General features: G+C 39.0%; 3 protein-coding genes across 3 annotated transcripts in view; all 3 read right to left on the reverse strand.

Annotated features, from left to right (window-relative positions):
- LOC106518125 (aggrecan core protein) overlaps nucleotides 1–5,915 on the reverse strand; it is a 20,186-nt gene extending 14,271 nt beyond the window's left edge. The window contains exons 1-3 of the mRNA XM_014009242.1: nucleotides 5,564–5,915; nucleotides 702–781; nucleotides 230–601 (exon numbers count right to left, since the gene is read on the reverse strand). Of these exons, the coding sequence (XP_013864696.1) occupies nucleotides 230–601; nucleotides 702–781; nucleotides 5,564–5,583 (472 nt within the window). The 5' untranslated portion in view covers nucleotides 5,584–5,915. The remainder of the gene's footprint in view (nucleotides 1–229; nucleotides 602–701; nucleotides 782–5,563) is intronic.
- An 8,351-nt stretch (nucleotides 5,916–14,266) lies between these two features.
- mrpl24 (mitochondrial ribosomal protein L24) lies at nucleotides 14,267–18,078 on the reverse strand. Its single transcript, XM_014009246.1, has 6 exons — nucleotides 18,023–18,078; nucleotides 17,618–17,804; nucleotides 15,608–15,703; nucleotides 15,209–15,312; nucleotides 14,914–15,044; nucleotides 14,267–14,556 (listed from the first exon to the last, which is right to left on the reverse strand). The coding sequence occupies exons 2-6, from the start codon at nucleotides 17,798–17,800 to the stop codon at nucleotides 14,420–14,422; spliced, it is 651 nt and encodes a 216-aa protein (XP_013864700.1). The 5' UTR covers nucleotides 17,801–17,804; nucleotides 18,023–18,078; the 3' UTR covers nucleotides 14,267–14,419.
- Nucleotides 18,079–18,700: 622 nt separating this feature from the next.
- LOC106518128 (heparin binding growth factor) lies at nucleotides 18,701–24,046 on the reverse strand (the record flags this gene model as incomplete). Its single annotated transcript, XM_014009245.1, is given in 6 exon segments — nucleotides 18,701–20,110; nucleotides 20,969–21,139; nucleotides 21,228–21,386; nucleotides 21,465–21,603; nucleotides 21,748–21,824; nucleotides 23,562–24,046. Coding segments are annotated over 6 exon segments (654 nt in total). The 3' UTR covers nucleotides 18,701–20,089.
- Between the last annotated feature and the right edge of the window lie 36 nt (nucleotides 24,047–24,082).

The following is a 24,082-nucleotide window of genomic DNA, read 5'->3' on the forward strand; positions in this document are numbered from 1 at the left end:
GAACTAATCTTTGTCGTAATGTGATTTGGGGTTTGAAAGCCACTGAGACGTCATGTTTAGAGAATAAACGTCTCAGTTTCACCTGAAACTCATCAGACTGAAGAAGTCTCTTGGAGGAGAGAAGAACCGTTTCACTAAAGAAGAACCCATCCAGAGGACCTACTTATTTTTTTCTTTTTGAATAGAAGTAAGACAGTTATTGTAAAGAGTATAAAAATCAACGCTGTACCTTTGACTTTAACTTGTATGATGTCGCTGGCGTCTTCCAGCCCCTGCTGCACCTCGCAGCGATAATAACCCGAGTCACTGTGGCGCAAATCCCCCAGCCACAGCGACGCGTCGTCAGGAGAGTAGGTGTAGTTGAACAGCGAGGCCCGATCTTGGTACGCATCGTTGAGCTTCACCCTCTGATCTCGTGCCACCAAGATCTGCGTCTCCACCCCACCGGACACCACTGTCCACTTTATCCGAGGTACCACCGGAGAGGAGGAGGAGGAGGAGGAGGACAGAGACACAAAGCAGGGGATAGAGATGGAGCTGCCCAGGGGGGTGAGAACTGGACCTGAGTGGGGGATGTTCACTTGAAGTGGGCGAACTTCCTCTGAAAATCAAAGAAATTGGTCCATCAGAGCACAGACTGTTTATGATGTGAGTAGAAAAGAAGTATGATGTGAGTAGAAAAGAAGAAAAAGTAGTCGTACCGTGTGCAGGTGGAGTTTGGACAGGAAAGGATAGCGTGAGATGACAAACTGCACAAAGGAGTGGAAGTATCTGCACACGTCTGTTGAAATAAAACAGTGAACATTTAAAAAATAACTATGCACATGCTGTATCTTCAAATGACCAGTGAAGCTAACATGCCTGTTTCTGATATAACTTTAGCGTAGCTGCTTTTTGCTCGTTTACAGGAGCCTCAGAAGATAAACAAGTCAAAGTATCATGAGCTCAACCAAACAGTAGACTTCTCTGGTTTCCTAARAGAAACCAGCGCCGCAGGCTTCTGCCCACAAGCCATTTATCACCTTCGTGAGTTAATAACAGCGGCTCAGCCTGGAGGCATCATGCCAGGCCTCTGTCACCAGCCTAGTCCTGTTATTAACCCAGCAGGCCTGGCAGGACGTCTGCAGTGACCTCACACAACCTCCGCAAGGACAATTAGGAAGGTGGAACTGATCGTCCATCATTTAAAAGTTGAGTCTGAGCAAAACATTACTTTCAATTTATGAGCTYAGAGGTATCTTTACCAGAACACACTGTTTGTAACTGTAGAACCTGCTGTTTTGGTTCATAGGACGTTTGCATGAATGGTTTTGATTATCATTTTTTTAAGTGGAGTTGTTTTAGAATCTGTCTACTTTGGCCTTGCTTAAACTGTTCACTTATCAATCACATAAATATTAAACTTAATTTCTTCAAATTGAGCTTGTTTAAAAATCTATATAAATTCTTCTGAATCTTTCCACTGAACCTCACTTCAAAAGATCTGAATTATCCCTTTAAGTTTTAGAAGCAGTGACAGACTGACAGTGGTGGATGTAGTGAGTTAAAGCTTTCATATAAAACACTGAGTTTATGCTGCAGATATTCAGAAATATCAGGATTTCTGTAACATTTTAAAGCACATGTGTCAAACTCAAGGCCCATGGGCCAAGTCTGGCCCTCGTTAACATTTTATCCGGCCCAAATGTCATACTTTAAATAAGAAATATTTTAGTTTTATGGTTTCTCTTCTTGTCAAATGTTTATTGTGCATTTTTTCATAACAACTGCCCAACTTTCAAGCAAAGAAAATTTAGTTAGAACATTTCAGTAATCTTTGATTTTGGTGTAGAAAGAGCAACAGAGAATAACCTTTAATCATCCTTTTCTGTATTCTTTTCCTATTTTAAAGTAAAATGATTGGATTTTTTTCTTGACTTGCTGGATTATAAACCCAATCCCACATTACTTTTTATTTCTATAACAATAATTTGTTGTATAACATTTTTTCTATAAATATTGACAGAAATTAGCCCTTGACTTGGACCAGGTTTCAAACTTTGACCGCTTTAAATCAAACAACAAGCAGAAACACAGAAATTATTTCACATTTTTATTTTTAACTTTTAAGTAAAGCAGTAGGACTCATCCAACTCAGTTTCATTTTGGTCAATATTCACCATCAACAATAACCTCAGAGAAGCACAGAGAAGGGATTCATTAATGTCAAGATCAAGTTTTAAACAAATAAAAAAAATAATCTTCTTAATTTTGGTTTTAATGAGGTAGAACTAAAAAAACAGAAAGAAAATATTAGTAAAATTAAAGCCTGGAGTTTAACAAGTCTTAAAATGAACGCTTTATATTTTCACATCAAACTCACTCTATCAAAGGGTTCAACACAACACAGCTCACTAGCTTGTCAAATCAACCGGCCTTCTTTTCTGAGGGTATAATTGTCATCTGTTTTCTTGCCAGCTGGGTGGACTCTACACGGCCGCTATCACTATTAGTATTCTYGACAAGAAAACGTCTCACACATAGCGAGCAGCGGGCCAAGAGGACAGCTGCACACTGTGCTTTCACTTCATAGTGACTCCCTCACAAAAGGCTTCATGGAAAATTAAAGGGCAGGCCACTGGCACGCTTACTCGCTTTTTTTTCCTTCCTCCCTTTTTCTTTCTCTTGCTCTTTTCATGGATGGAAAGGGAAGTTTCAAACCACCGAGAATCGCTGTGGTCCAGGCTTTGTACAGAACAGCGACATTAAATCTCTGGAAACTGATTGAAACGGCCTCACTGTTGTGCTTAAATACTGACTTGTGCATTCAGATTGATGGCAGAGAAGAACACCCTGGTTGTTGGGTACTTTGTCCCATCTTTAGATCACTTTGTATTTACTAAAAGCCTTGCAGCTCTTCTAGTTTTAAAGACAGAAATGACAAAGACGGGTAGAGCTGTGATCAAAGCCACCCACTCTATTTAGAGGTTTATAAACTGCAGCTAATGAAATTAATATACATTTTAATGCAACACATATATCTAATGATGAGGTATTAAAAGAAGATCTTTCAATCTGTGCCATTGATACAGATCCAGCTAAAACGCTGCATCTCCAGGGTGGCCTCTGCAGCACTCTGCATCAGTGTCAATAAAGGGGAACCTCGTCCTCCCATAACAAACCAGAAAATGGCTCCTGATCCTAATTTAACCGGGTCAAACACGTCTGTTTGACGGATGCTCTGTGAGCTCGGCGGAGTGCCCTGAGAAGCATTAACCACGCGTTTAATGCACAGTAAACATCTCCTCGACAGCGCACTGATTGACTTTTTACAAGGTGCAAATGTGCCGGTGTGGCTTTGTTACCTTGTTTGTGCCCACAGCCCTTTTTTGTTTTACAGTTTAGCTTAAAGGTTCATAAATGTGACAGCGAGTATATGAATTAAGTGCAACAATAAATGGGTCAAACTTCATTTATCTTACAGCAACAACACTCAAGCTCCTAATTCAAAGCAGAACATTCAGTTCAGTTCTGCTCCTCAAAAAACAACTGATCATCTGTTCGAGCTGCTCTTATGAAATATTAATTAATTAATTACACATTTCATTGTCTAWATTAGTGCTTATTAATTGCTCCAGGGAGTCCTTTTTGGTAGTTGGGAAAGTGGAATTTGCAACACCTGGTTTGATTTTTTTTTTCCCAACGTAAAGAAACCTAAAGAACACATTTTCAAGTCCACATTTTAATTTAAATAAAAAGTCTCACAAATGATCTTTTACATGACTTTGCTTCTTTTTCTAGATCGCTGTTTTTGAAACATTTATTAGAAGATTTAGAAAAYAAAGGTTTGTTTACTTTACAATCTAAATCTGACTTTTTGTGTAATTTCTACCAAAGACAGAAAACTTGGTGCCACTTGGTCCAGACATGTCTTCTCTTTAATAAAAAAGAAATAGAAATTTCTTTTTTTTTTTTCCAACTTGAGGAGCTTCTACATYCCCCTGGGAAGTTCTGACACAACCACAATCCCCAGCATACCTGCAGAGCCACCAGTCCACAACCACATTAGAGGTGGTCCGACTTGAGTCAGACGCTTCACTCAGCGCCACAACTCCGGCTGCCTCCACCTCGCCAAGAAAACCACCGGTATGTCTCCCAACAAGATGGCTGCATCAGAAAAGCCACCCAACTGAATGATTCACCAGGGCAGCGTGTGTCAAATATCCCAGACCTGATGCAGTAAATTCACGGAGGAACCACAGTTTGCTCATGACAAGCCCATGACACAAAACACTTCAGTCGGTTCTGCCTCATAAAGACATGATTTCCATGTCTGTGTGTAGAAAGTTATTTGATGAGACAGTGCTTGACTCATGGTTCTACTGTTTTCCACTCCACTCCACTCCAATAGGTGGCAATAGATGCTGATTTTTTTTCCAACCGGGGTTATCTTTCACCAGAAATTTATTGCAATTTTTGTGTCCTGTATAAAAAATTGTGCTAATGTGGTGCAAATTTCCTCACACAGTATCAAAAAGAAAAATCTGTGCAGTGTTTTTCCATTAGTCTGTTCTGTGTCARTTTTATCATCAAGCGTGCATTGATAAGTTTTACGTCGTGCAAACTGCGGACTACAACAACAAAACTTTCTCATCTCAGGCGAGCATGTTCGCTTCTTGTATCTGTGAGCTGCTAACATCTAAATCAAGGCCAAAACCGGCAGCTCGTGGTTGTAATTTAAACYTGTAAGACATAAAAAAAATGTTGCTTTGCAGCTTTAATTATGGATTTAGTTCTCTAGTTTGTTGGTGGTTTTAGTTATTTTCTTTGCACTTGTTTGAACTTCATAATTTGGTTTTACAGTTTCGGTGCTTTCTCTTTTCTGTCCACACAGAAGCTCAGAGTTCCTCTGTAGCTTTTTTTTCTGAGCTTAACATAGAGCCAGTCCTAAGATAAACTGCAGGAAAAAAGCCAACATGCCGAGTAGTGATTCTTAGATAATGAAACAAGAGGACAATCTCACTGAGCAGACACACAAATGAGCATTAAATTATGAAAACCTGCATCATCCATTTAACCAAWCTTAATGTTGTTCCATCATTTCAAATCAAAGATTAACATCACCTTGCTTTTTTTAAATTTGACTAGATTTTTACTAATTACAAGACAACCAAAACCAATCTTCTTAATTTTCTCCTGCCTAACTTGACCAACTCGTATCAAAGAGCCGCTGGAACAACACAAAGAAAGAGGATATCCTTAATTTACTGGTTCATGATCAGATATCCTCTCTGTCCATTACTGAGTTTCACCTGAGCCCTGAGGTGGACCTCAGGAAGCCATCCAAAGCAGTCAAAACAAAAAGCAGCTCCCTCAATCTGCAGAGCGAATTTAACACATGGGGGGAAAACATATAACAGAGCAAACATGAAATTTTTGCATTTTTATCTAAAAGAGTTTAAAAAATGAATTCATTGATTTAGCTCTTATTCTGACCAAACTTAGAACTTTAATTTAATTGAACTGGTCTGTTATGACTGTTAATTTTAATTTTACTACAAATGTTTCCATGCAAGAAGCCTACCTGGTTCCTCTAAGCAGCATTTCGGCAGAAGCAGGATGATCTGACTTCTTGTCTTGGTTTTTTTCTTTTTTTTTAAAGTATTTTCCCTGTCAGCTGGTGCGTGCTGCAGTGCGTCTGTCCTGTCAGGAGAAAAAGCTRCTCTGGATGCTCTGCAGGTAGATGAAGGCTGGAGCTGCTGCTGCCCCACAGGCTCAGGGAGGAAAGGAGGGAGCTGGGAGAAACTCAGGCTGCAAATGAAACCCTGCACTGCCCACTTCTTTTTTTTTTTCCCATCCGAATGTGGGGATGATGGTGACGCACTGAGAGGGACAGGGAGGACCTGCTGGTGAAGAGGAAGTTTTAGAGCAAGAAAGCGGAGAGGAGTTGAGTCAGCTGCTGATGCTGCTGCAGCACAGGACACCTGCACAGGAGGAAGAGGAGGAAGCTTCCTCTTTCTAGCAATCCTGATTAAAGACCTAACATTAAAGCATGCATATCGCCCACCACCTTTCATACCAGAGTTTCAGATGTGACATTTTTATACATTTTGACACCTGGATCATCACAGTTCCAGAAAAATGCCTTGATTTGTCTTTTTAATCAGGATAACCCATTGATATTTAGTTTGAATCCTATTCTAATGAGGAGTATTTATTGTCATTTTAAGGAGGAAACCTCAAACAATGTTTAAATATTAAAATTTACCAGCTGGAAAGAAACAAAGCTTACTAACTTGTAGGGAAAATAACAAAAAAGATTAAGGCTTTTCTTCTAAAAATCATGTTTTTATTTTTGTAGCTACCCCTCCCTTACGATATTTGATTTAAACAGCCCATTTATTATATTTTGACAAATCCTCGGTTCAATGAGACGGGTCATACTTTATGTTGATGGACCTGCAGCTGTTTGGGTCAAAACCTTACGTCACRTTCAGATAACGGGTTGTGAACGACTCTCAGCTTCTACAATATAATTTTTTAGCTCAGTAGCTGCAAAAGTTATAACCACACTGTAAAAATGAAATGTTGGATTTAGGCTACTTAACCATGTTGTGTTAACTGGTTCCACTTAACTGAATTGAGTAAATTCAAAGCAATATACCAGTTTTTAACCAAAGAACATGAGGATGTTGCTTTGAATTTACTTAAATCAGTTTAGTGGAACCAGTTGACATAAGTAAGTTAAGTAAATCCAACATTTCATTTTTATAGTGCATTTTTGTTTTTAATTGATTAGCTTTTCATCAACAAAATTGATTGGGGTTGACTCCAAATGTTGATCAGCTGTAATAAATCCAATGATTGCATCCTGAATGTTTCATTCGAATTGGTCCTGTGGCTCATGAGATGTTTTGCTAACACACAAACTGAAATGATGCCAACAGTTTGAGCATTGTGAATGACAATATTTATAACTTTTTTTTGTTTTGTAGCTGAGGCAGCCATCTCAAACAGGGTTAGCTTTAAAAGTTAAATATAGAGGTACGTACTGTACATGTACATTCATGAGAACGGAATTATATTGAACTAATGCACAACTTTCTGCATGGCGGTCCAGGAGCACACAGTTAAATTCAGAGCCATCATCAGACAGACAAAAGAGACTTTTGTTCAGTTAACTCAGCTTTGGAACAGTTGATCCAGAAATAGATCAAGGATAATCACAACTGAGAGGAGACGAAAGAAACTCGTAATTATTGTCACTTCCAGAAGCTGGGTGGTGATATGTGACATGTGGGTTTAATTTTATTAAAGGTAAAGAAAAATGGAGTATAACATTGATAGTTGCTGGTCCTGCTGGAGTAAAGATGCTGATAATTTACTCTATTTGTTACTCCAATTAATACTTTCTTTAAATCTCCATGGTCAAAATCAACAAATAAAATCTACAAGTTTGTTTATTGTTGTTGGTGCTGCTGTTAGTTAAATCAGGATTTGTTTCTGTCAGTTTAGTCTTCGGGTTCTGATATGTTATTTTTTAATATTTTAGTATCTGCTGTGTCAGTCTGTTCATGAGACACACGGGAGGAAAGTCATGCTCTTTTTAGACAGAGTGAATGATGCTTTGTGTTGGACGTCCGGTGACTCAGCAGTGGCTGCACACCTGAGGAATCTCACACTCAGGTAGCAGCAGGACCGACTGAGAGAGAAATGTCAAAACTCAATGAGCAGACGGAGATCACAGGTCTGATGACCCAGGTTGACCCAGAAACAGGCAGAAACTAAAACCTCACTTTGTCATTTTGGAAGCTACTGCGGAAAGACGTTCAGCCATTAATCTGCTGAGTCACAGTTTTAGCTACTTAAAGCATTGAGGAGTTGAGGACTTTTGGTATTTATAATTTTTAGAAACATTTATTTATTTAGTTTCATTAAATCAATGACGATTTAAAATTTTTATGATTTTATCTTTTGTTTTTCTTTAGCCAACATTAGATTTTAGCTGATTTAGCTCATTTTACCTTATATGGCTACTGTTTTGTTGGCTTTAGCTTTTTACTACTGCTGCTAATTTTATCTTATGGCTACTGTTTTGTTGGCTTTAGCTTTTAGCTACTGCTGCTAATTTTATCTAATGGCTACTGTTTTGTTGGCTTTAGCTTTTTACTACTGCTGCTAATTTTATCTTATGGCTCCTGTTTTTTTGGCTTTAGCTTTTAGCTACTGCTGCTAATTTTATCTTATGGCACCTGTTTTGTTGGCTTTAGCTTTTTAGCTACTGCTGCTAATTTTAGCTCCTGTGCTGCTTATCTTAATTTTACCATTCAGTTTTAGCTTCAAAAAGATTCCAACATTCATTCAGCCTTTATAGCATTCACATTGTATTTTGCAGATTTTTTTGTTTATTAAGATAATATAAATYAAACACTAATCGTGAACAAAACTATAACGTATAACCCAAATACAAAAATCCACTTGGAGCTGACTAAATTTGACCAAACACAGTTAAACATGGACCCAGGCTGCGCCTCAGACGTGCATACAAGCTGAAGTTACATTTTCCAGCAGCACCCTATAATCAGACACTATCATTACTCTGCAGCTGAGCTCAGATCATTCAGTGAGTCAAAAGCTGCACTTAAGTTTAGCTTGAAACTGTCTTCAGATGTTTAGAAGATGCAACAAATCCTCATGTTACTAAAACGATACTTTGACTGTGGATACTTTAGCTCATGTTTAAAATAACATCATCTTTGTTGCACGAGGCCTTGCACCACCAGGTGGGAATCGTTATCAACCCCACCACTAAAAGGCAAATTTAAACAATGTTTTTGGCTGTCTGTTCCTAAAATATCTCATGAATCCCTTTCATTGAATGACATTTTCAGAATCATTGGCTGGGCATCTACAGCTGACCTCGAGGTCAAATCAGTTAAAGATGGCTGCCACAGCTAATAAACACTCAAATGGTTATAACTTAGTCAATTTTACTGATATTAAGCTAAAATTTGGTGTGGTAGTTGCTGAGAGTAACTCACAAAACATACTCTGAGTTTTTCAATTTATGACCAATAGAGTTATGGTCTTGGTTTAAACCTAAGGCAAGAAAGGTGGTAGGCGATATACTAAGCCTTTAATGCATGTGGTTGAAGGAACAAATATGACTCAGCTAAAACGCAGCCGAGCCTTTACGTAGTCTTAATTCTGCTCGTTTGTGGTTTTGTTTAACCGAGTTACCAGAAATGCTGTCAATGTCCCACAAGGTATAAATTCGAAGATGGACGTTCAAACGTTAAGCCGCCTGTAAAAAATCTGTGTGTAAATGGAAAAAATAAAAAACTACCCAGGGAGGACAAATGAAGCAATACTGAGGTTCCACTTCACCTACATTACACTTCACCTCACTGCAGACTCAGAGCTAGACAATGACAGTAAAGATGACCAGTCTTGGATTATTTATTTTTTTCCCTCTTTTCCCCATAAAAGCAAAACCTCAAAACTCAGTTTCCGCTGACTGGCTGCTTTTTATTCCCCGCTGGATGCGGAGGGAAACTGGTTCAGGAGGGATGAGTCTGGGAAAACTGCTGCAGCCAAACCAACAAGTTGCCCTGCTCTCTGCAGACACGAGGGTCCACAGATCCACTGTGAAACTTGTGACGCGTCGTGGCAGCGAGGCTAGTTGCTTCACCAGCTGCAGAATATTTGGTCTTCTGGTAACTCAATACACACGTTTGTGGCTGGACCCTTCATATATCACACATAAACGCAGCGCTGAGGATCAATTTATATATGACTGGGTAGTTTTATGAGAGAATGATGGATGTTTTTTTATAATAAATTTTGAAAAAAGTGTTTTATTTTAAGTGTGTCATCAAAAATAAAAATACAAAAGTCTGGATGAGTCCAGAGTTACAGTAAAACTCCACTTGTCAGATGAATTTATATAAGTTTTAGCTATAAAAGCAGCTGGACTCTGTTAATATTTGTTGTAATGGAGGCAGTATGTGGTTTAACATTGTCTTGTTGAAATAAGGATGGGAGCTCACGTTGCTCTACATTTCTGCATTCATGGTTTCTGCAGACGTGCAAGCTGGCTGGTGAAAAAAATATATTGTTTTATCCTTTTGTGTTTAACTACATTTATCATATGACTTTTATTTTGATCTTCAAGTATTTTCGCATGTTTGTTCTGACAAACACACGCCTTGCTTTTCAGTGTTTTCAAGTTGCGCTAACAAAAATGCTACTTTGAGTGAGCGTCCTTGTGCTGCAGACAACCGATGACATGACTGCTCATGCCACCGAAAGATGTGAAACTTGTAACCACCCACTTTTGTTTTGCGTCAATAAAAGCTGCAAGGAGGTTTTGAAGCCTTGGGAGAAGTAAGTGTTGCTACAGAAAGTCGTCTTCCCTTGTGCGAGTAAAATCTAACCTTGGTGCTGTATCTATTTTGTGTCTCTTCTTAGTTTCTCTGGGTTTTAAGGAGCCTTGAACCTGACGTTGGCCATGCTTTAGGCACAAATACACCCCCATAACATCAGAGAGGCAGGGTTTTGACGTGTGCGCTGATAACAAGCTGGATGTGCTTCTCTTCACAAAGTGGCAGCACGATGGATCAGTGGTTAGCACTGATGCCTCACAGCAAGAAGGTCCTGGGGTCTTTCTGTGCAGAGTTTGCATGTTCTCCTTGTGTGGGTTTCCTCCCACAGACCAAAACAAAGGCCTACCTTGCTAAATAAATCTCTGATCTCAGTGAGATTTACCTGGTTAAATAAAGGTTTTTCACTTTGTGTTGGTCAGCAGCAGTTCTATAATGCTCTCGCTCGGCGTCTTCTTTGCACGATAGCGCTTTAACCAGCATTTTGCAAATGACTCGGTGAACTGTGTTTACAAATTGTGAAAGGGTTAGCCCACACAGTGACGATAACAGAATCAGACCTGTTTTTAACGTTGTTCAAACCTGAAGATGTCAGGATTTCTAAGCTGAGCTCTAACGCACTCCTTCTAAACTCACTTGACCTCCTTTTCCTCAGCTGCTCATAAACTCACGACACAAATCAGTACTGTATGAGTCAAACGAGGTGAGCGAGGACTTTTGTGTAGTCTCCTCCCAAACAGATTCGGTTTCCTCGTCGTCTCCCAGACACTTTGGAAAGACGGACTCATTCATTTTGTCCAAAGTTCTGGAGAGCTGAATGTCTGGGTACTGGTCAAATAATAAGCCCATTTTCTGCCTTGTGACTGATCCAAACACACTGCAGCCGTTTCCACTCCTGAAGCTGCCAACACCACTAATGATGTCATTTTTTTACTCTTATGGTAAAAACTTAGGGATTTATTTCAGGTTATTGCTGCTCTCCTGGAGTTGGMTATAATCCCAACCTTATTTATTATTTTCCTATTAATGATTCAGTCATTATTATATCCATTTCAATAATACCATATTATCAATAATAATAAACATTAATACACTTGTTTCAATCATTTTGTGGGAAATTTGTTTAATCTTCTCCCAGAATTTTTGTTTTATTGTGAAAAAATATTTAATCATAAACTTATGTGCAGACAAAATAGATTTGTCTTTATTTTTGATTTTACTTACAGTATTTATTCACGTATAATACTAGAAATTTAACCCTAAAGATTATCCATAAAATCGGGGTATAGTATTRCACACAGGTTATTAATAATTTGATTTTTTATGCTTTTTAAGCCCAAAAAATGATCGTATCGAGATCGTATCATACATGAATAAACACGGTAATCGCAATCAATAGTTTTCTTTTTCTTTAGCTGTCTATTTTGATGTCCTATCAGACCTTGTAGCTGCTTGGTTACAGTTAACATGTTCTCTAAGGATGTGTTTTTATGTAGCTGAAAACTCCACTCAGCTAAAATAGTTACGTAATCCTGTGGGTTCGTAACTGCAAGGTTTCTCTGCAAGCAAACACTCACATCTCTAGTTSTACACTTTGTGACTGAATAACTTGTTTATTTCTTTCACTCCAAAACAGAGTAAAACTCGAGATTTAATATTTCTTCAAAATAATATAACAAAACTAGAATAGTTCCTGGAGAAACTACGAGAGGATTGCACTCTGTGCAAAACTTGTCCCATGTTGCTATAAGGGTTTKCTGTTTAAAACTTGTTTTGGCAGCCTTCTTAAAGATGTCTTTAACTGTTTGCAATTGAAGCAACTGCTTTAATAAATATTATCTTTAAAGGTCAAGAAATGAYTGATTTAGAAGTCATTTTGTRTGTTTTCTTGCTACATTTGTGCTTTGGTTCAAGAAATATTTTGCTCACAGACATTTTTCTATGCTATTTTTGTCATTTGTAAGACTTGAATACTCTAATAAAGTGGATCAGTTGTTCTAAAGACCTTCCACACTTTGTTTCACACTTTWTATTCATTCAGCATATGTAAAATGTGCTGAAGTCCAGCACTTGTATGGTAATCCAGGGTTGCTTGGACAGCCATCTTGTATCTGAGTTGGACAAATGTGTTGGACAGTGACAGARGACTGTCCAATGATGAYTGTGTTAGAGTTTTATAAAGTTAAWATCAGTGGTTCATGAGCYATTTCAAGAGGCCTTCTCCATKCATTTCCAATGGCTATTGTAGGGTGTCTTTGTCGGCCTACTGCGTCGCCATGGTAACAATGAACGTAAAGTTGAGTAAGAACACACTTCCTCTGGCCGAGCCGGTCGTTTTGACGTAYAACTTGTGTGGGTGCAKTCATGTTGRAAATATCTCCTTTCATTTGCATTGAGAARAAKTGTCCGTAGTTCCTTCGGCTGCCATCTTGTTTTTGATGTTTGTGCTCCAGTATGTGACAGAGGTTACTCTCAGCTACCAGTAAACCAAGCTTCAGCTCAAACAGAAGCAGAGGGAAATCCCTTTGAAAGTAGCTATGGCGGCCATCTTGGATTTTTATTTCGGCTACTATTTGTGGTAGAGGTCACTATCAGCTACTTGTGTGTCAATTATTAGCTCAATAYATTGAAAATTGGCTGAATTGGAGTAATTTGGACTTAGCTATTGCGGCCATCTTGTTTTTTTTATTTCGGCTACTATTTGTGATAAAGGTGACCTTTACCTACTAGTGTACAAATTTTGAGCTCATTATGTCTCAAACTGGCTGTTTAATTTAATAAACTCATCTAATGTCATGTGTGAGCTTTAACTCACTAAGATCCAGCTTCATATGGCTTGAAATGGCTGAATGAGGGCCTTGTTGCTAAGTTAGCATTAGCAGTTAGCTTTAAGTTGTGGGCAGCCTTCATAATGGTTTGAGTTGGCTCTCAGCTACCAGCTACAAGTCTGAACTGCATTCAGGTTTAAGGCCTTTTGGCCTTCCAAACTTCATTTCCAAAGGAGTTTTGTGGAGGTCTTTGTGGGTTTACTGCATTGCCATGATAACAAATGAAGCCTATGTAATGTCATATGTGACCTTTGACCTCTACAGCCTCAGCCAATCAGGAGGCTGGATTCCCAGCAGCAGCTCACCTACACTTGGGAGACCAAAATCTGCAGCTCCTCTGTCTGAAAACACAGAAATGGGTCCTTTCAAACAGCTGCTGTACAAAAAATATAAGGGGTATGGAAATAATTTTTGGACCCTGAGCTTTAGAAGACTTTGTTCTTTACTGAAATAAAATTTCAAGCATGTACTTGGCTTTACGGCTGAGACATCGCGAGTTAAAAAAGTAGTAAGTCTTAGAGCTCTGAGTTCAGTTTTAACCGTTTTTTTAACATGGCAGACACAGGAGAAGGAACTTGCTGGCTTCTGAGGCCCGTAGAGAGAAAACTGTTTATCTTCRAGCCAAACCAGGCACATTTTCTGAAAGTAGACAAAAATTCCTACGTTTTGATGTATAATTTGTCTTTGTAACRTGAATATTGTGGCTGTAGTAGGAATTTGTTCGCAATTTATTTTTTGTAAAACCAAACTTTCTCACTCTAAGGTCACATGACCCAGATTGAGGAGCTTCCCATGTAATCCAATGGGGATTTTTAGATTAGTTTGGTAACACCAAATTAAAGATAAATAATAGCACACCTCGTGAGATCGACGCGCTCGTTTTGGTGTGACTTTTGTGGGGGTACGACCTACGGTTYGGGCCGCATTMATGTACAAAGTTTTAGGATGAATAAAAAATAAAGAGACCCRTTTAGAGGTGGATAGTAATAGGTTGCCTGCCATTCAATAGAATGGCAAATTCTATTGAATTTGGCAGTGCAATCCTAATAAACAAAAAACAACAGAATAATGCAAACATTTACGCTGCAGGTAAGCTTTTACTTTCGCATAAAGTTCACAAATTATCTGTAAAGCTGTAGCGTTCATTCACACATGAGCTGCAGATAAAACTCCTGATGGAACACTGGAGCACACACCGAAGAGGACATAAATGTTCTTGGATGTCCCACATCAGTACCAGTAGGACGTCTGGTGCCTCCTGTTCTCCACAATGCCCATTTTCTCCATCACTTCTTCTTCCAGGAGTTTCAGAGACGGAACGTAAGTTTTTTCAACCGTGTCTTCAGGACTGGTGTCTTTAGGCCCATCTGTGTTAAAAATAAAAAAGCAAAACTTCAACATTTGCTCTAACAAGACTCTTTTAAAGCCTACCTACAAGCTTTTTACAAGTACAAAAACACAAAACATCTTTATTTTTTAAGGAACGGAGAAGAGAAAAGCTTCCAAAATAGCAAAACTGAGTCAAGAGGAGTGAAGTTACTGAGGGTTAGTAAGAATCAAAAATACTTTTTTTACTAAGTAAAACAAACTGAAACATTTTAATCCTCCTAGACTTTACCAAAAAATATAAACAACAGCTGGGTTTTATGTGCAGACTGTCCTCTGAGCATAAACTAAACTGCTTCTGAACATAAATACACCGGCAGTGAAAACAAACGTTTCACCTATCCACTGCTCCGGCACGATGCCGTCTTTTCGCACAAAGGGAGGTTTTGGGATTATTCGACCCGTCCTGACCGACACGCGAACCCTCTCACCCTCTTCTGTGAACTTCCACTCGACCTCAGTGGGCTGCCTGAGGAATGGAGATCAGAACGTCACAGTCGTTCCAAAAGATCTGCTTCAGAACTATCAAAGCAAATGATTTTCAAAACCACTGCCACACAGCTACAGTGAGTCAAAGCTGTGCAAATGTACGACAACCATTCAAAATCAGTTGTGCTGTTCAGTTTCCCTTACTTGTCTACTGGATCAATGAGGGAAACTTCACGATACAGCAAAGGATTCTCCCTGGCAATGTAAATTCCAGGGAAATCGCCGTCGTTTCCAATACGCATGTAATGCTAGAATGGAAATAAATTAAAAAAAAAAACATTTTTAGTCATCTAACAGAGAATAAAACATCCATCTACCACCATCTAGTGGAGTTAAAAGAAAATAGTGAAACTGCTAAAACTTTACTGTTAGTTTGTGTTTTCTTTTCTCTTTTGAAGATGTTGTTATAATAGAAAAAATGCAGCATTTAACCAAAGATTACACTTATAAAACTGTCAGTTTCTCATCTTACTGGTTAAGCAAAAATCAACATATAATGTAGGAGTAAATGATCCATGAGGAAAATAGTCATTTTTCTCTCACCGTGTTCAGTCCCGCCACAATAACCCAGTTTCTGGGTCTAATAACTTGGATCACTTTTCCTTGCTTTCCTTCGTCCTTATATTTAAGGATCTGTACCTGAAAATCAAAATTTCACATACAATACTTTATAAACACCATCTGTAAACCCAGATTAGTCTTTTATGTTCTTAAGCTGCAACTGAAAAACCTATCTAATGATCTTTTGCCTCTGTGCAGATGCGGAGTCTGACTTTAAACTTTTTTGAATACAAGAATGCATTTTATGACAATGGCACACAAAAACAACAAAATCAGTACAATCAAGCACAAACAAAACAAAGGTGTATTCTCTGTTCTGGTCTAATTCAAACTTCYTATAAAATAGTAAAGGAATTATGTGGGTTGTTAAAGTTTAGATTTTTTATTGCATTGCAAGATTCGTCCTGATGCATCTCAGTAATCCAGGTAAAAAATCAAAAAGAAATAAATTGTATAGGTCTATCTGGACGGGTTCTTCTCTAATGAAACGTTTCGTCTCTCCTCCAAGAGACTTCTTCAGTCTGAGAGTTTCAGGCAAAATTCAGGCTTTTAAGCACTGCCTCCATGTGACTGATACTCACATCACATGGCTATCGTTGACACCTAATTAACACTTATTGTTAACAGGGGGTGGAGTGATACTGGCAATAGCAGCGCTGTAGGAGGGGGACAACTGAAAACGGAGGCCTCCACCTCTGTTTAATGAACGGTCCTTCTTCACAAAAATGGCTTCTTTTACTCCTCTCTCAAACCAACGTTCCTCTCTATCAAGAATGAGAACATCCTCATCTCTGAAAGAGTGACCTCTGGCCTGTAAATGAGTGAAAACTGCAGAGTTCTGGCCATTAGATGTAGCTCGTCTGTGTTGGGACATTCTTTTGAACAGTGGCTGCTTTGTTTCTCCGATGTATAACTGGTCGCAGTCCTCCTGGCACTTAACAGCATATACAACATTGCTCTGTTTGTGCCGGGGCACCGGATCTTTGGGGTGAACCAGCCTTTGCCGTAATGTGTTTTGGGGTTTGAAAGCTACTGGGACATCATGTTTAGAAAATAAACGTCTCAGTTTCTCCGAAACACSCGCAACATACGGAATAACCACTGGTTTGGGTCTGGGTTTGGGGTCTTCATTTTCACCTGAAGGTTGCATGGAATCCTGTCTGTGTTTCCTGTCTGCTTTCAGGAAAGCCCAGTCAGGATAACCACACTGCTCCAGGGCCTGTYGTGTGTGTGATTTCTCTTTCTCCCTGGCTCCTGGGTTTGTAGGGACACTGTCTGCTCTGTGGTACAGAGTCCTGATCACTCCTAACTTGTGTTCCAGCGGGTGGTGGGAGTCAAAACGCAAATATTGGTCTGTGTGGGTGGGCTTACGATATACGCCAGTTTCCAACTGTCCTCCATCCGAAACCGAGACATCGCAATCCAGGAACGCCAACCTGCCATTTTTTACATCCTCTCATGTGAACTTAATATATTCATCCACAAAGTTGATGTGATCAGTGAAATGTTGGACTTCCTGGGCTTTAATTTTAACCCAGGTGTCGTCAACATATCTGAACCAATGGCTCGGTGGCACCCCTGAAAAGGACATCAAGACCGTCCATCATTAAACAGAGGTGGAGGCCTCCGTTTTCAGTTGTCCCCCTCCTACAGCGCTGCCATTGCCAGTATCACTCCACCCACTGTTAACAATAAGTGTTAATTAGGTGTCAACGATAGCCATGAGATGTGACTATCAGTCACACGGAGGCAGTGCTTAAAAGCCTGAATTTTGCCTGAAACTCTCAGACTGAAGAAGTCTCTTGGAGGAGAGACGAAACGTTTCATTAGAGAAGAACCCGTCCAGAAGACCTATACAATGTTTTTTCATTGCAAGATTAAACTCAATTCTGATTCAAGATGCTCTACAGCTGTGAACACTTCAGGAATATAATTAAATGCTCAACAGTTTGATAGAGGATGTTGTGAAGTTTCTGGGAGTGGGTTTCTCACCGTGTCCCCTCTGAATAAAGTCCAGTCCTCTGGGTCTATCGGCTCCACGAATATTTTTTTCCTCCTCCTCCCGGGAGGATTGGCCATCTTAGCTTGCACCGTCCACGGTCTGTGGATGCCGTAGCGGTAATCTTTGGGCAGGGGAATCTTTGCTGCCATCGACAGTAGAGCGGTCAGCCTCATGGTGCTGAAATAAGTGGAACAAAACTGGATTAATCACGTCACAACAACGCAACACACAAGCGATGCTAACGTCGTTAGCTAACACAGGTTGGCCTATTAACATAAAAGCTGTTCGCCGTTTTCTTTCTAATACATGCATCTACAATAAAACTAATGTTATTTTTCTTCGTAGGTATATTGCTGTAAAGTAAAAGAAATGTTACTCAAAWGTGAAGCGCTTACCCTAATGTCAATGTCACATGTAGCGGAGCAAACTAGCCATTACGCTACCACCAACTCATTAGAGCCCCCTGCTGGACAGGAAGACTCGGCTCTTTTCACGCATGCGCAGTTGCTCTGCACACTCAGCAGCCTGCTGCAGCCATCAGATCCCAAACACGGAGAACTGCAATGAACTAGTTCCACCTATCACGTTTGTTACATACAATTCTTAAAATACTATCTTTTTTAATTTTATTGTATTTAATTTCAATGAATAATCATTTGTTCTGATCTGATTTAGTCTCAAGGTTGCAAAACCACCTTTAAAACCCAGACCTTCTGGATATTATGTTGCATTTAACCCATCCTATATGTGCAAAGTCAACCAAACCCAGTGAGAAATACCAGTGTTGTCAGGACTTGTTAGGTTCAGTGATCATCTGCCTCTGAGATGAGACTGCGCTGCAAAGCTTTCAGGCTTTGTGAAACAAAAAAGTAAAACAATGAAATAAGTTTGGTTTGAAAAGTAAAGGCACTCTTCAAAGTTTCGAACCAGACTAACTATGATACCTTATTTCTAATGGACTAAGTGACCCAGCATGAGTAACATAACTAAAACGCAGAAAATCCTGTTTGTTGATTACAATGATTGTTTTGTTAATCTGTAAGTTTTCTTTAAAGGATGACAGAAACGCTGCATCTTTTTGGTAATCAACATGTTTATTGAATCAACTGGCAACTACAATGGTAAACTAAACAGCAGATTAAGATGAATGTCATACTTCTGAAAGGAACAGAGAAAGCAAAAAAATAAAAATAAAATAAAAACACTTGCAAACCAAATCGAACACTTGAAAATAACTCCAGACCTCAAGTGGTGCCTTGAACATTTTTGTCGATTGGTGCTGAAAGAAAGGTGGCCATCCTAACAACACTTAACAGTTACTTTTTATTTTATTTTTTTACTTTTTGTAATGCAGATTCTTCCCTTATGTTTCATGACTTGATAAACATCACCAAACGTGAAAAAACACTGAAGCAATGAAAGGACAACTTTCACAACGTTTAAAGTAAAAAAAAAAAATCATCTTAAAGTAAAACCACTCATAGTCCAGTTAAAAGGGGGGATATTTAAGTAAAGATGAAACCTTGAATTAATGTTAATTAATGTGACCTTAATGTGAAATTATGTCAAGAAGTTGTAGATGGACTTAATAGTCTTGAGATATAATTTTAAAATTCCGACAAAAAAAAACAAACAAACAAAAAAAAAAACAGGTGAAGACCTTTTCCCCTCGCAGCGTCACCACTGCTCCGCCTCAACACAATATTCAGGAATGTTCCAACCTCGTCCACTAAAAAGAGCGTCGCAGAGCTTTTATTTTAGGCTGGATATGAGATTCGACCACATTTGAGATCCTGCAGAATTTGGTCACCTCCAGTAAAGCATCAAAACGCACCAAAACAACAAAAACCTGTGTTGCATAAAAAGCAAATTAACGAGTAACAATGAATGAGGAAAGAGGGCTGAACGTGCAACTCATCATACATCCAATGACTGAATAAAGGACTGAATGAAGCTAAGAACACTATGAACTAAAGATGAAGCGTGTTGGTGAAAATTTGTTTTATTTCTTGTACAATTTCTACGATTTAAGACCTTCAAATGACAATTTTTTAGTCGTGTTTTAAATGTTATGTTCTTTTATTTTAAATGCAGTATATATTATTTATTCGCTCCAACTGGGAAAAAAAAATGTCTCGACACCTATCATTCAGTCTTTGTAATCATGTAATTGCACTTAGAAATAAAAAATATATAAACACCCAAATCCCGTTTATACATGAGCCTGAAAGCGCTCAGTTTAATTGAAGTAAATGTTGGTTTTTGTTTGGTTTCTGGGATATATGATATCCCAGAAAAAAAACGGCAATTGGAAATTTGTCTTTCATCTTAAACACGTTTAGTCTTAAATTCTTGAATTTGTTAAACAGCTGAAACCTGGCGTCCTGTGGGTAATCATGTCGATGCTCGATTTCCAGAGAAAAGCATACATTGAGGGTTCTTGGTTTTCTTCTGAGCTGACGTTAGGCGCTGTCTGTCGCAGACTGCAGGGAGAGCAGAGGATTACAGCAAATATTGCAGTGTCGGGGATTTTACAAATACAAACACACCAACAATCATTTTAATKTACTTGTAAACCATCTGTGCATTCAGTACATTTATAAAAAAAAAGACATTTATATTTATTTTGTTTCACCTGTGACTTTATGGATGCACTGAATTATCATATTTCATTACCAGATACTGTATCCATTCTCTAAAGCACTGTATTGATTTAATTAAGGCTTAACAGATGGATGTTAGATGAAATGTGAAATACAAAAGCAATTCCCACTGTTGTTATGACTGCATGAAAAAATGAATTTTATCAGATTTTATGAAAGCAWGAATTTTATTCAATTAGAATCTTTTACTCTATAAATTAAGCAGATAATTTGTTGTATAACCATCAGTCGTTAATAAAAGCAGGAAAARACTGACATGTTTACATCTCTTTCATTTTGCCAAAAAAGTTTATTCAACTGACTTGCAGTAGTATTTAATTACTTGTTAATTTACCAAACTGATCACTGAGATGATAAACTACAGCTGTAAATATAACGTATAAAAAATACACTTCAGTTCTTAAAAAGTTCGGCACAAACAAAAATGGAGGATAACTGGTTGTGGCGAGCCCTGAAGAGGGAACAGCGTAGTTGCTGTAATAAAAAATAACCTTATAATAAACCASAACATAGATTCAGCACTTGTTATCAAATCAATCACAAGTACAGTGGGGTTTGTTTTTATTTTGTCAGTAAAAGCATCTGATTTATTCGGCTCTCTCTAATTTGTTTACATTTATCTGATTTTATTAGAAGTGAAGGTTTAATAGTTYGTTTATATTCACTCCTGTGTTTTACCTTCTCTGCTGTTAGCTGGGCTCCTTCGGGAGCYTTTTCCTGGGCCTCTGGTTTGGACTCGCTCTGTGAGGAAGGCGTTGTTTCCTTGCTCCCGGCCACATCGTTCAGCTTGGCGTCCGCGTTGTTGCCGTCACCTTCCGCCTCCGAATCCTTTGGCCGCTTGGGGGACGCCTGTCAAAAGTGCGACAGAGGCTTTAAAACGGGTGTTCTGAACCGGCGAGGCGACTCCTCACGCCGGCTGTTTTTTTTTGACGCTCACCCCTGCGGACTCCTCTGCTTTTCGTTTAGCCCCGCCCCTCTCGTTCTTCTCGTCGATCACCAGGGTGCCCTCGTCCTCGTCGCTGCTGCCCTCGGCGTTTGCCTTCTCCGAGCTGGCCGTGTCTGCGGCGCCTTCCGAAGAGTTGTCCTTCTGTGACGACTGATGGCGAAGAGGAGGAAGACGTTTAGATCACAGTCTGTGACTCGGATCTACTCACAGCAGAATCAAACCATCCACCTCGTAGCCTTCATGAGTGACGGTGGGATTGTTCTCAATCTCCCAGAGTCCCTCAGTAAAGCCTTTCCTCTTGTTCGCCTTTCCGAACTTCTCCTTGCTTTCATCGTACGGGAACAAATCCTTGGCCCCAAGAAATGCCCTGCACAGGTCAGACAACATTAAAACATGCTGTGCCTTTTTTATTTGCTTGAACAAAAACAGCAAAACATAAAAMTRAATTAGCATTCAGTCAATTCCCTTCACTTATACCGACTCTGCATGAAGGGATAAACGGAGCACTCACGTCTCATGCGTCCCAAAAAAGAAGACTTGGTATTTGTTTGAGGGAGACTTCACAGCTCCTTCGGGTAGCTCATCAATCTGAGAATTAAAAGTACAAAATGGTGAATTTAAATGAGTGGACGTCGAAATATTAGTTCGAGCTTTCCCCACCATCAGTTAGCAGAACACATGTTGTGTTTTCCTCAGTTTTATTGAGTAGTTTCAACAAGTGACCTCACATCGTTACATTGAGATTATTTTCAATTTTTTGAACTTTAACGAGCTTCTATCAAATTCTGCAAATAATACGAGTGCGATTCTTGCAACAAAAAAAAAAAAAAAAAAAGAGCGATGAGCTGAACGTCATCAGTGCTTTGTTTGTCTCGTTGCCAACGGTTTTCAAAAAGGCCACAGTTCGATAGGCAGACGGGCATTTTGTCGCTCCCAGATAGGACCTCTGTGTGCTGGTGGTTGGGGCAGGGCCCGCAGCCTGTTGACTCGATGCTGATAAGACTTAAAAAAAATAAAATAAAAAAGGAGGGAAAAGGCACAGATCAAACCCACAAGATCTTGGGTGAAAGTGCACAGTCATGTGTTGCTTTTATTTATGTGCACTTTTTTATATAAATGTTTGTAAAGTCAATCAACGGTGCATCAAAAAAGCAGAAATACTGAAACTGAACTTTGTTTGCTTTTCATCGGTTCAGGTCAGGTGTGGTTGGGGATTTGACCTTTTATTTTTTTTTGTTTCCACATTTCATCATTAGATAACGTGCACCAAAACGCATACATAAGTTTTGCTGACTAATGAAAATAATTTACAACCATCTCTATTAAAATAAGTGAAAAATAAACAGCACCATACTAATTATAGATAACCCTTTCAAGCTACTTTGAATCTGTGCAGATATCTAAATGTTTATACTTATTTTAAAAGAAGAGATTAACTCTCATATTTGCCATTGTAAACATGCACTATCCTCTGTTTTGGGGCATTAACTGGACAGCCAATATAGCAAGTTGTTTTGAAACTGAAACATTATTTGAACAGAAATAAACTGTATTAAATGTGTACATGTAATTAATGCGTTTTATTTGGGTACTGCAGCTTTAAGAGTTTGAAATTTAGCTTTTTCCTGCAGGATGAAACTTTGATTTGTGAAGTTTTTACTCATTTCCACGCACCTTAAAACAATGTAAATATAATGAGTGTTAAAATAAGTGTAAACAATTGACCGTGGTTTAAAGTGATGTAATTTAAATACGTTTTTTTTAAACATTTATAAGCAGAAACTTGGAGGCAACAAGTGTGGACTGAGCGTGTTTACAAAAAGCGCGAATTTAGTTATTAGCTTACCTGAGATAATAAATTAAAAATAAAACCATTTATGTGTTTTTTGTCTCGGTTAAGTTTCGCAGCTGCTCGGTCTTTATCGTGGCTCCTGACACGGCCGCTCTGTTGCTATCTTTAACAGGTTACAAGCAGCTTAAAGTTGACGCTAGCTAGCTCAAAACAGGCCCCTGTTCACACGCAAAACTCCGCACACGCAAATGGGAACAAAATGAGTTATTTTTTAGTTTATCTTAAGCAGGGGCAAATCAACGAGACGCTTCTTTAAACGATGAATCATCCGAAAGAAATGTCTGAGCAGCAGCTGCCATCCCTGTTTGTTTACGCTTGGCAACGCAGCGGCTAAGCTAACTCATGGTGGCTAACTCCTCTCCTGCTAGGCCTCGAAGGAGAAATGAGCTAATAAAGCAAAAATAGAAAACAAATATAATTAAAATAATAGCACACGTAAAACGTAAGGCACATATGTAACGGAGGAAACTTACCCTTGCAGGCCAGTGTGGATACCCCTTCATTTTAGCAAACACCAGATCTCCAGGTTTGTATTCCTTTTGCCTGTTAGACCTCGGCATGATTCTGACTCAAGCTGGTTTTTATGTCAAATATATGTAATTAAAATACGGTGATAGGTTTTTTAAGTGTTGCCTAATTCCTTGTGGTCACCTCCTGCAAAAGAACAAGCGTCGAGGTGTCCAATAATACTAATAATTACCAACAACAATGATGATAATGAAGCTGGCGCGAAAAATTGGAGCGAAAACGCAGGTGACGGTATTTGTTTCCCTTCCGTTGATTTTAATAAAGAAAAAAAATCAAAACAATTTCCCTCTAACGCGAAATAAATAAAAGCTTTCGTATAAATTTAATTTCCAGGACCAAGCGCGGTGGATTAACTCCAAGCTCGTGTCGGACTATTTGGGTTTGAAATTAAAACCCGCTTCCCTGAAACAGACGCGCCCCCCAGTTGTTACCCGAAGGAAGAAAACAGCGCCTCCTACTGGCGGAT

The sequence above is a fragment of the Austrofundulus limnaeus genome, unplaced genomic scaffold (genome assembly GCF_001266775.1).
Source record: "Austrofundulus limnaeus strain Quisiro unplaced genomic scaffold, Austrofundulus_limnaeus-1.0 Scaffold56, whole genome shotgun sequence".
Taxonomy (NCBI): domain Eukaryota; kingdom Metazoa; phylum Chordata; class Actinopteri; order Cyprinodontiformes; family Rivulidae; genus Austrofundulus; species Austrofundulus limnaeus.

Excerpts from the sequence above, each read along its gene's own strand:
- mrpl24 (XM_014009246.1), bottom strand. The coding sequence starts at position 17,800 with ATGAGGCTGACCGCTCTACTGTCGATGGCAGCAAAGATTCCCCTGCCC. Across the intron at positions 15,313-15,607 it reads TTGTGGCGGGACTGAACACG|CATTACATGCGTATTGGAAA; the intron begins GTGAGAGAAAAA and ends TTTCCATTCTAG. Across the intron at positions 14,557-14,913 it reads CGTGCCGGAGCAGTGGATAG|ATGGGCCTAAAGACACCAGT; the intron begins GTGAAACGTTTG and ends TTTTTAACACAG.